This window comes from Panthera uncia (genome assembly GCF_023721935.1).
Source record: "Panthera uncia isolate 11264 chromosome A1 unlocalized genomic scaffold, Puncia_PCG_1.0 HiC_scaffold_16, whole genome shotgun sequence".
NCBI classification, from domain to species: Eukaryota; Metazoa; Chordata; class Mammalia; order Carnivora; family Felidae; genus Panthera; species Panthera uncia.
In genome coordinates this window covers 78,903,319-78,915,560 of record NW_026057576.1, presented here as the reverse complement: position 1 = coordinate 78,915,560, position 12,242 = coordinate 78,903,319, and the positions used below count along the sequence as shown (strand labels likewise).

Here is a 12,242-nt window from a genome sequence, read left to right as displayed (position 1 = left end):
GAGTGCGGGGAGGCACGCGGTCTTAGGGGGCACGGATCCTGGGGGGGCACAGAGTGTGGGGGGGCACACGGCCTCAGGGGGCACGGATCCTGGGAGGCATAGAGTGTTGGGGGGCACACAGCCTCAGGGGGCAGAGGGCCTGTGCTCGTGGAGCCAGGCAGCGGGTCAGGCCGGGAGCCCTTGGAGAGAAGCCATGCGCTGGACCCTGCGGCTCCCCTGCAGGGACTCTGTGGGCCGCGGTGGGTCAGGGAACCACTCCGCCAGCTCTGGGCTCTCTGGGCCTGCATGCAGCTCAGTGGAGCAGGGTCAGGTCTCTCCGGGCCTGCTGAGGCCCTGGGTCACGCAGACGGCCGCACGGCAGCAGCTGCGGGCGCGGGCCCCCGCGTGTTCCCCATGGGGTCGGTGCACGCTCATTCTCAGCCAGGGCACTGCGGTGGGCGGCCAGTGAAGACCTGGCCGAGCACACGTGCCCCATCCCCTGACCTTTTCTGAATTTCTTCAAGTGCCTTTAGGAAGCCTGTGCTTCAGGTTTATCTTCCCAGTCCTGATCTGCTGCGCGGTTTTGGCAGGACCCTTGGCGTCCACAGGACCTTGGGACGCCTTCTGCTCCATTTCTGCCTGCCCACAGTCACCACCAGCTTCCAAGAGCCATTGTCCCCTTCCTCTGTGCCCCTCCTGAGGCCCTCTCGTGGGCTCTATACCAGCTTCTTGGGGACAAGGATGGTTATTCTCCCGAAAACACACAGAGAAGCAATGGAAACACCTCACTTTACTGTGCCCACCTCTCAGAGCAGATCCCGAGAGGTGGTATACACACTCAGCCCCTCTGATCCGCATGCCAACTCCTTCTCTCCCTTCCTCCTCGGAAAGACTCCTTCCCGTCATGGTTTTCCACTTTTCTGACATGTGCGTCATAAACAACTGAAGTGTTTACATGCTTACAAACGTGTGAGGACAACACACCGAGTATTTCCTTTGTAACTGAGTGCGTCACTCAGTGTTACGTCTTCCACACTACGTGGCTACTGCACCAGTAACCTCAATACGTGTAACGAACGTACCGTCTGTTACCTCACTGAAGGACATCTTGTCCCTAGTTTTTCTTCCACAAAGAGGCCTGCAACGAACATCCCAGGACACCTTGTGGGGCCTCCATGCACTCTGAGATGCATATAATACACACCAACTGCACATACTGGACACCCTCGGACTACGGGTCCCACCATTGACAGCTTCTGCCTCACCCATTAGCGCCAAATGGCTTTCTAACATGGCGCCACCACACTGCCGTCAGTGGAGAGTGGATGCGTTTCACTACATTATTGTCCCTGGTTGCTCTGCAGGCTTCTACATTTAAAAGCCAATCAAATGGGTATGAAGCAAAATCGTTCTGTTCAAATCTGTATTCCCAGATTACTGAAGACTGAGAAATAAAACGCAAATCAAAACGAAGAAATCCTTAAATGCTGCTCCCAGTTCTGTATTAAAAAAACACTAATGCAGACACTCTCACACTGAGGACCCGCTAGGCCGGCAGAAGACAACCCAGAGGCGCTCTTTACGCACACACACTAGAACCTGATTCCGTTCTACGTCCTTCCTCAGCCTACAGAAAATCACCGCAACACTGGCACCCACTGTCACCCCATGGCTGTTCTCATACCACATCTCATGTAAAGCACATGTTTTGTTTTCTTTATTTTTATCTAAAGGATAACACCAGGAAAGCATGGCTTTTTCAGCAAGAATTTGACCACCAATCATTTCACTAGAAGCTGCCATTTTACAAATTATCCAGATCTCCCAAATGGAAGATTGATGTACCAACACCGAAGTGCAAACATCCTTAGGCTCAAAAGTTTGCAGCAGATACGGAATCTTTATCTGGAGCACATAAAGAATTCTTGCAACTCATCAATAAAAAGATGCTTCAGCCGATTTTAAAATGGGCAAAGGTCCTTTTCTCTGAAGAAGACGTAGAAATGGCCAATAAGCACAGGGAAAGATCCTCAAGATCATTAATCACCAAGGAAATGCAAACCGAAAGTACAAAGAGCTACCTCACCCCCACCACGTGGGAAGTGTGGCCACGACAAGGGTAGACCTCTGGTGGCCAGGGGCTCAGGGAGGGGAACAGCAGAGACTGCTCGTGGCCTCCTTCTGAGGGGATGGGAATTTTCCAGAACCAGACAGTGGCGATGGCTGCAGCACTAACATGGCTACCTGCACGGTGGAAAGAACTGAGGCGTGTTCTTCTGTCTGGGTGGCCCTGGGAGAACAGCCCCCTGCACACGGTGAGTTGGGAGTCAGCACGCTCTGTTAGAAAACTGCATCCCAGACTCTGCACACAGCAGGTGCCTACAGCTCAGACGGCCGACGGTGTGGACAGGCTAAGAAAAGCCTCTAAAAACAGATACCATCTCTGGTTGCTTCTGAATGTGAACACCTTGGCTTCCCCCTCAGACTCACAGGGTGTCACGCTAGCTGCCGCGTTACATAATCTCTCTTATTTTAGCTCAAGTGTCAATCTAAGGCAGTTACCAAAATGAATTGCTAGAACTTGGTTAAATTGCCTACAAACTAGCCAACACAAACCAGATTACTCCGCTTTGGATAAAATGCGATGTTATGTAACAGGGATGGTGATGCCTTCCCTTTTTCTGCAGACTTCTTACCTGTTTGATGGCCGTGACTGTGATGACAAAGAACAGTGGGAGCCCGCTCGTCACTGGGCTCGTGGGGGTGTCAATAATCAACTGCAATTAAAACAGAATTGTAGGGCCATTCTCAAAAACACGCATTACTGACGTTAGACAGACTGGTTGGCCCTGTAACGCCAACGAAAACATTTGCTTTTGCTTATTCCAAATTGTTTTACTGTTACCCACTTTATCCCCCGACTAGAGGTCAATCCGATTGGGGGTTAGTCATCCTGTTTCCTATAAAACCGAGGGTAGTTCGCTCTAGTTAAGGGATCTGCTTAAGGAAACCCTGCCAACAGTGGCAAAGACACAAGTCTGATTCCAGTGCACATTTTAATTTTCTACTCTGCTTTCGGCGCCAGGCTTCAATGACAGTATTTGAATAATTTAACGGTGGGGAAATTCTGTAAGTCCTTCCACTGTATTTCGCGTGACTGAAGAAAATGTGATTGCTATTCTGAAAACGAATTGGACCCACTGTTCCCTGATTTGGACTCTGGTTTTCTCTCCGTTCTCTTCCTCTCTGTGATCTCTTCAGAGCACCCTGTGCACTTGGGAAGGGGCTCCACATAATAAAGCCGAGCCTGGCTGCTGAATTTCTCCTAAAGACCAGGTAAGCTCCTGATTCCCCTCCAGGACGGGAAGGTGGTCACAGCCAAGTCAGAGGGACCAAAACACTTGTCCCTGAAGGAAATGGGTGGGGGAGGTGTAGATAAGGGCCCCAAGTCCTTGTTCACCCTCCTTAGCAAGCCACAGTTGATCACCTGGGAATGAAAGTCACTTATTTAGAATGTATGTTTGAGGTGATAAAAAAAAAAAAGTCCGCTGGCCTTACCTGTACCAGAAATATGATAAGAAAGTAAAAGTTGGCTATTCTCCTGAATTGTTCAAATAAGTTCTTGGGTATGAAGTTCCAAAACGTGTACTGTAGAGAAGAAAAAACAAAGGGGTGGCATTGTGATCACATTTTACTCTCTAGTGTTACTCTGCTATACAACGATGGTGCTGGATTTCAAAGCACAAAATGTTTAGATACAAAACTCACCATTCAAAATTTAGACTTTTGTAGCTATTTTATCAATTGGCTGACCGTGAATACGAACTGCTGACACAGAACACGTACCCCAAAAGTAGCACACGAGTTACCCAATCCCAGATAATCTGACATAATACAACGTAGTTTAATGAAAGTTTTACCATTAAGGTCTATTTCATCCCATGTAAACCTGTGACTGTTAAAACATTTATGTTCAGCATTCTTCCCTCCATAGGCTCTCTTTGGTCTTGTGACAGTGTTACTAGCTGGCAACAGGAAGCTACAATAGAAGTCGGCATCACCAGGCGGTCCTGACTGCCTGGAGACATCCCCGAGGCTCAGGTGTCTGGGGTCAGCCCCAGGCGCCTCTCTACATGGAGGGCTTGGAAGGATAGAGAGGGGGGCTGGTCCTGGCCGCCTCCTAATCTCCAGACTTTTGATTTTTCCCCCCGGAGGAGAATTTCCTCAACTTTTGTGTTGCAAACAGCCATGTCCCAGAGGTCACTAACCTCCAGTAAACACCGAGCTTGATGTTGGTCTGTTAGCTCTGAGTATTCCCAAACCCACCCGTCGGACCCACCCCAGCAACCCTTCCCTTCTGTGTCCTGATACCAGGCCTTTATGGGCTTTGTGTTTTGCAAATATTTCCTGTAGGTGGCTTGTCTTCTGACTCCCTTAACAGTGTCTTTTGAAGAGCAGGAAAATTTAATTTTAATGCAGCCTAGGTCAGCAGTCTTGTCTCCCACGGCCAGTGCTTCTGGTGCTGTGCCCAAACTCTCATGGCCCTCCCCACGTTGTGTGGATTTTCTCACATGCTACCATCTAGGACTTCCACAGTTCTGTGTTCTACATTTACGTCTATGATCCATTTTGAGTTAATTTTTGTGAATGGTGTAAGATCCATGTTGGACTCATTTTCTGTAAATGGACACCCAGCGGTTTCATCACCTTTTGGGGAAGAGACGGTCTTTACTCCATTGTGTTGCCTTTGCTCCTTTGTCAAAGATTGGTTGACCATCTTACATGGGGGTCCATTTCCAGGCTCTATGCCGGTCCATTGGCCACACTATCCTGAGTGCTATGGCTTGACATCTGGTCTAGATGTTGGGAGGCATCAGCCCTCCAACTTTGTTCTCCTTCAATATTGTGTTGGCTCTCTGGGTTTTTGCCTCTCCGTACAAACTTTGGAATCCGCGTCCTGATGTCCACAAAATAACCTGCTGGGATTCGGATGAGGATTTGGTTGACTGTATAGATTGAGGTGGACAGAACTGACATCTTAATGACGACACTAAGCCTCCCCATCCATGAACACAGAATGTCTCTCCATTCACCTAAATATTTTCTTTTATCACAGTTTTATAGTTTCCCTCACATAGATCTTGTACATATTTTGTTACACATATGTGTTTTTCCGTTTTCTCATGCCAATGTAATGGTGTTTCTAATTGAGAATTCAACTGTTTGCCGCTGGCCGTGCTCTGCTTGTGAGGTTTTGTTGGGATTTTTCTTTGGCATTTTTCTCTGCAGACCATCATGTCACTTGTTAACAGCGGTTTCTTCCTTCCCAAACTGCGTATCTTGTATTCCCTTTACTTTCTCACTGTTATTAGTGAAGACATCCAGTAAGACACTGAATGGGAACGGCGGCGGGGAAACTTTCACTGTTCTCGATTAGGGTGAAAGCATCTCTTTTTTCATCATTAAGAACGATGTTGGGGCGCCTGAGTGGCTCAGTCGGTTAAGCGTTCGACTTCGGCTCAGGTCACGATCTCACGATTCGTGAGTTCGAGCCCCACATCGGGCTCTGTGCTGAAAGCTTGGAGCCTGGAGACCACTTCGGATGCTGTGTCTCCCTCTGTCTGCCCCTCCGCTGCTTGCACTCTGTCTCTCGCATTGTCTCGAAAATAAATAAACATTAAAAAAAAATCTTTAAAAGAATGACGTTAGCTGTGGGTTTATAATAGATGTTCTTTATCGAGTTGAGGAAATTCTCCTGTGTTCCTGGTTTGCAGAAACTCTACATCATGAATAGGTGCTGTGTTTTGTCAAGGACACACTAGATTTCATTTGAGTGCAAACAAACTGAGAACCAAAAAGCAGGTCTCTGGGTCAGGAATGTAGCCGCAGACACTAGCAGAGGGAGGGGAATTTGTGGCTCCGTCTTTACCTCGGTTTCTCAACCAGAAACAAACAAACCCCCCCCCCCAAAAACCAACCCTGACTGCCAGTTCTCCCAAAGTATCGGCAGTGTCTTCTCCGCCCCCACAAAAAACCAACCAAACCAAAAAAACCCAAAAAACAAAAAAACATGATCTGAATTCTTAATTTGCTGCCCTACCTCAGGATACTCTGGCTATTCTATGGAATTCAGAAAGTATTTCCTCAGGGGGCGCCTGGGTGGTTCAGTTGGTTAGGCGTCAGACTTTGGCTCAAGTCGTGATCTTGCAGTTTGTGAGTTCAAGCCCCATGTTGGCTCTGTGCTGACAGCTCAGAGCCTGGAGCCTGCTTCCGATTCTGTGTCTCCCTCTTTCTCTCTGCCTCTCCCCCACTCATGCTGTCTCTCTCTCTCTCTCTCTCTCTCTCTCTCTCAAAAATAAACATAAAAAAAATTTTTTTTAAAAGAAAGTATTTCCTCTTTATTCTACTGGAAAACACATGGCCTTTGGGGTCAGACCCATATCAAACCCTGGTCCTGACACCTAAAACTCCAGTAAACTTTACTGAATTATTTGAATTATTTAAGGACTGTGTTCCAGTTTTTTTCACGTGTAAAGTAAGTACCACAGCACACACCCAGAAAGAATGCGGCAGGGATCACAGTTCTGGCTCCAACTGGCACTAAAAAAATAACAGGGACATTAAAATTGTATAGCTTGACAAACAATACAAACACAATCTTCTTAAATTTTTAAGAAAGATAATATTTTTTTCTCTTAAATGGGCCATAATGAGTCAGTTACTTTCCACTAACTTTTAAAAGGAGATGAAAAGAAACAGAAGTTCGTATGCAGGAACAGCATTTACGTCTCATGTCCGTGTTTCTGTGACCAGCCTAGAAGGATCCTTTGTTCTTCACGGATTTCCTGACCCAAAATGGAGCTGTCTTCAAGGCCCTACCCTGTGAAACCAACCTCATTTCCCAGCCCGTACTGACTGCCCGCCAGTTAACCAAAAACTTCCCCAAATACTTGTAATGTGTTACTTGGTAGCAAAGTCACATGAATGGAAAAAGGTCCTCCTGGAAACCCCATCCTCCACCTACCGAAAAATCGAAAGATGAAAATCAAATGCTGTAGAGGACGTGCCTCACCAAGTGTGGGGTAGAAAGTGGACGCAGAGATGAAGCCAGCACTGCTGCCCGGGGACAGCCACTGACACTGGTGAGAAGGATGTGAGCGATTATCACATCACTGACTTTTTACATATTTTTGAAAGTTTCCACCTTAGAAAGTTTTCATCTTACGTATAAGAAAATAAAACAGAGTGTCATCCACTGCAATCCTTCCAAGTGGGGAGTTTCGTGAAGCCTGGAATGCTACGTGTATATCTGGTCTTGTCCCGTTTTAATGCTACCGTTTCTGGACTCCTTATGGCTTCCCAGATTCTAGAGTGCAAGGGAAGCAGCCCAGATTTGGGCTTGAAAGCCACTTACATGATTGCTGAATTCTAATCAGGCAGGAGAGGCCACACGGCAGCTCAGACATTACACTTTGTAATCTTCTTACCGCGTGGGATAAATTACTATAATAAGTCATTACCGCAGATGGTTAATGTGGTTGAAAGGAGGGTCACTAACTCCTGATGGTGTGTGACAGGGTGAAAACCCGTGAAATCATTTAAGTGCGTGTGACTGTGCAAACGGGTCAGCACCATGTGGACAGAAACCGTAAAAGGGGCATCTGACAACACGTAAGAGCCGACAAGCTGCAGACGGCTTCATCTTTGTTAAACAGTGGGTGTGGAGAGTGTGGACACGGGCAGGATGTCACGTGCGACTCAGACCTTCCACGACATCAAGCGTCAGCTCCCCGACCCAGTCCACAGACTGCAGGTGCCTGGTGTCGGCCGTGCCAGAATGAAGTCCTCGCCTCGCCCCTGCAGACCCTGCGAGGAGTCCTGAGTCCCACAGGACGGCCCCTGCTCTCACCTCTGTCACGTCACGGACACCGAGCACCATGGTGCGTGTGCCCCATGTCACAGACGCCTCCCGAGCACCCGGGTCTGTCTGTGGTGGTGGCCATGGTTCTATTCCCGCCGGGAGTGTGGCTCAGGACAAAACACAGCCTGCCAGTCTGTCCCAGTCATGGCCAGGAAGAAAAGTCTGGACAAGCCCCGCACCGCTCTCTACCCCAGACGGGAACACATGGACAGTACCACGCGGTCCTGTCAGGTGCCTCAGAGCGGCTCCCCCACCGTGCTGTCTTGACGGCCCTGACGCCGCCCCGCAGGCCAAGCGAAGCTCCGTGGAAGGAAATCCACACGTGGAGCTGGGCTCTCTTTCTCTCTCTCACTCACGGCTGGGAGAACAGGACGTGGAAACAAGTCATGCCCGACTGGGGTCATTAGGGTTACACGCTGAGCAGACAGTGTGCTGGGCCGGCAGGAGGCGGTGCCAGGCCTGTGGACATGAGGGTCAGGGTCAGGCTCGCTGCTAAGGCTTGGTTGTGGGCCCTGTTCTCAAGCTGTTCCTCCTCCAAGGGGCTGGGCTCCTGCATGGCGGTGGCATCACGAGGTTGCTGTGGAGCAGACACGATGCTCTCACAAGTCCTAGGACCACCGTCTGCCCACGTGTGACTGGCAGACGCCATCCTCCCTGGCCAAAAGTCACAAGTGATGCAGCTTTCTCGAAAGTACGCAGTGACCGCATAGCCTCAGCCTAGTATCAGATTTGTGGCGTCCCGAGGGCAAACTGGGGGCCACATGGATGTTGTGTCCCATGTACAACCTTATGGAACTGATGAGGCAGCACCCGACCTTCTCCCGAAGCCGGCCGGATCCACTCATGCTCGAGCTCAAGTCCTGGGCACGGGGCTCTATGTGTCGTCAGAAGGAAAGGAAAAGGGATGCGCTGGGGACTCAGTTCTTGCTACTGCTTCATCCCAGGCCCCTGCCCAGTGTGTCTCCCCCAGAAAGGAAACGGAACTCCAATCACTGCCGACGTAGCACCGGCACTGCCGGGAAAGCACGGCGAGCTTGGCAATTTTGCCCCTGGTGTAACTTTTCACACAATAAAAGCTCTCTGATTAAATGCAATCAGGCTTACTGAGTGGAGACTTCTGTGCGTGGAAGAAGTCTTGCCCAGCAGTCTTTTCTTCTGACAGAAATGTTTTCTTCCCAAGGAAACACACACACGTTACAGCAAACATTCTCCAGAACTGTTATAAACTCAGGTTTTACAAATTCAGTTCTTTTTCCCATATGTTCTGAGCCATCTTTTTGTTTTTAATATTTATTTGTTTTTGAGAGAGAGACACAGAAAGACAGCACGAGCGGGGGAGGGGCAGAGAGCGAGGGAGACACAGAATCTGAAGCAGGCTCCAGGCTCCCAGCTGTCGGCACAGAGCCCGATGAGGAGCTTGAACTCACAAACGGTGAGATCATGGCCTGAATGGGGTCTGATGTTTAACCGAGTGAGCCACCCAGGTGCCCTGTTCTGAGGTATTCCAGGCCCTGTTCTGAGGGGTTCCTGCCGTCGTCAGGAACCGAGGCAGCGTGGGGGCCCCGGTGCGGGAAGGGCAGGGGACAGTGGGTGCCACTGCAGGGTGAGCAAAGGCGGCAACTCATAGAGTGTAGAAAGAAGACAGGACACCTCAAAGTCACTGCAGGAGTATTTGAAAGGAACAAATGGAAATAATATATTGGCTGTGACACTCGAATCAGGACAGAGTCAGGAACGGCATTTAGAAATCACCGAGTCTGGTTCTCTCCCCTGAAAACAGTGACAGGGGTGCTGGTCATAAACAAGCCTCCTTCAGCATCCAGCTACCTTCTACCATATGCCTCAAGCAGGCCCTCAGACCACCCCAACCAGGTGCTTTGTTTTCCAGAAGGTTCTTCCGCTCAGTCCTGGGCAGAACTTTCCACACCAACCCGAAGGGATGGGGGCTAGGACTCTCAGGCCAGGCTTTGTCCCTGGAGGGGGAAACCAGCCAAGGCGGGGAGCCATCGGCGGCCGAAGGGCCTGACAAATGTCCCGGGATGGACACTGGGCAGCGTGGGCGGTTTCGTGGCACCACCTCGACGCGCTCACACGGTACCCGGGTCGTTTCCAGCGCACTTCCCTGACTCTCGGTGCGCCTGTACTTCACAGGGGCTGACTGTTAAGAATCGTTAGAGAGTCCTGTTTAGGGAGGGCGAGTGGGGGGTCTCTAGTGAGAGAGCCACCTGAGACTATCGGGTTCACACAGGTCCCGCTGCCAACACCTGCCTGGGAGCCTCCTGTCACTTATCCGGCTGGGCAACAACATGCCACACTCATCGCTTGGGATTTTCCTGATAAGCAACTCTGGTGACTAAACCTATTATGGCTGTTGTCATTACTGTTGTTTTCTGTGGCAGTTTTAAATAAAATAGTTCCATTAAAAAAACTGCCTTAAAGAGAAAGGCTTGTCTGTTCTCAAGTCTTCTTAATTTCAGATGCTCTGATAGTTAAAAAAAAAAAAATGTGCTACGTCCCCCACACAGATGTGCGCACGGGGACATGCGCCCAGGATCACGTGTGTCCCCCACACGGATGTGTGCACCAGGACACACAGGCACGTGGCCAGCCAACACACACATGGCAGAAGCAGGCCTTGTATGCCCTGGGGTGATTAAAGGGAGGTGACGGGAATGCGGTCTGTCACTGGCTGTGGGGACAGGCGTGGGACACTCGTACCAGCCCCACGTGGACACCCACCACGGCGCCGGGTGGCAGGCAGCAGCGTGGCGATAGCCCCGGGAGGAGGGCGGGTACCCACCACAGGGACACAGCTCACCTTGGAGGAGACGATTCTGTTGTCGGGGTGTCTCTGCGGGATGTAGGCCTCAGCACCTGGGGGGGGCTCCCTGTGCCCCACGTAGATGGTCCGGCTGTCCACGCAGTTCTCCTCGCCAGCACACTGCGGAGAACAGAACGCCGTCAGCACAGGTGACGGCCCCCCTGCGGAGCGCAAGCTGTAAGGCGCGTCCTCGCTCATGGGAAGAGCAGGCTCCCGTCACTCTACCCCCACGGGCTAAGTTCCTCAAGGAACTGGGCCGAGCCAGGCGGTCTGCACCCGAAAGGGAAGCCCTTACAAGCTGGTGGTCACGGGAACGAACGTGGCTGGGCTCATACACAGACAGAAGGCCCAGCACGGTCCCGACGCTTCCAACAGGAAAGGCAGCCCCCTTAGAAACGTGGTGGTGGGTCTTTAACGAGAGGGTAAAACTGTGAGTTCACGATGGAGCTGCTGAGCCGTTTCGGGTCCCCCTGCTCAAGGGCCCTCCTGGGAAGACAGGAGGCCAGCGTCTGACTCTACTATTCAGTATCATGTGCGCGAGGCACCCGGTAAATGTCTTCTGACAGGAGAACCTTTAAAACACCGAACCAGACCCTGTGCCTTCAGCACGGAGGTGCCTATGACACTGCAGCCACAGATGAGAGACTAAAATGCAGCCCCATACAGCAGCCCGCCCCCGGGTCCTGGCACCCCCAAGACAAGCAGTCCAGCCCAGATCCTGGGACCCCCACCTGGCAGCCCAGCCCTGGGTCCTGGCCCCCCCATACAGCAGCCCAGCCCCAGGTTCTGGTCCCCCCCCCTAAGACCAGCAGCCCTGCCCCGGGTTCTGGTCCCCCCCACCAAGACCAGCAGCCCTGCCCCGGATTCTGGTCCCTTTAGACCAGCAGCCAAGCCCTGGGTCCTGGGACCCCCAGAATGGCAGCCCAGCCCTGGGTCCTGGGACCCCCATATAGCAGCCCAGTCCCGAGTCCCGGGACCCCCAATACAGCAGCCCAGTCCCAGGTCCTGGGACCCCCCCCATATAGCAGCCCAGCCCTGGGTCCTGGTCCCCTCCATACAACAGCCCAGACCCGGGTTCTGGTCCTGCCAGACCGGCAGCCCAGCCCCAGGTCCCGGAACCCCCAGACCGGCAGCCCAGCCCCGGGTCCTGGGACCCCAGACTGGCAGCCCAGCCCCAGGTCCTGGGACCCCCAGACCAGCAGCCCAGCCCCAGGTCCTGGCCTCACACTCCGTCAGCCTGTTGGGGTACAGTGAGCCATGGGGGGAGGAGGTGGGAACACCAGCACTGCAGAAGGTCAGGGTGACGGGACAGGAAGAAAGGCGGGTCAGGTCACAGCTCTGACTCAGCTGTCACTGAGACATTGGCCTCAGGCAGCCTCACGGCCCCTGAGGACAGTGACAGCCCCTCACTCATGGTGGCTGACGAGGAACGAAAGCGGGAAACGGAGAACAGGAGCGGGAATAGAACCACACGGCTGTGGGGAGCCAGAGTGTTCCGCCTGGCGCGGCGCCCACCCTCGC

At 51.8% G+C, this 12,242-nt stretch overlaps 1 protein-coding gene across 4 annotated transcripts in view; it reads right to left on the bottom strand.

The window, feature by feature from the left end:
• The window catches only part of ATP11A (ATPase phospholipid transporting 11A), a 119,787-nt gene that overhangs the window by 50,410 nt on the left and 57,135 nt on the right, over window positions 1–12,242 (bottom strand). For all 4 annotated transcript variants that reach the window (XM_049647246.1, XM_049647243.1, XM_049647244.1 and 1 more), the window contains exons 2-4: window positions 10,719–10,841; window positions 3,538–3,627; window positions 2,676–2,756 (exon numbers count right to left, since the gene is read on the bottom strand). In XM_049647246.1, coding sequence (XP_049503203.1) covers window positions 2,676–2,756; window positions 3,538–3,627; window positions 10,719–10,841 — 294 coding nt within the window. The remainder of the gene's footprint in view (window positions 1–2,675; window positions 2,757–3,537; window positions 3,628–10,718; window positions 10,842–12,242) is intronic.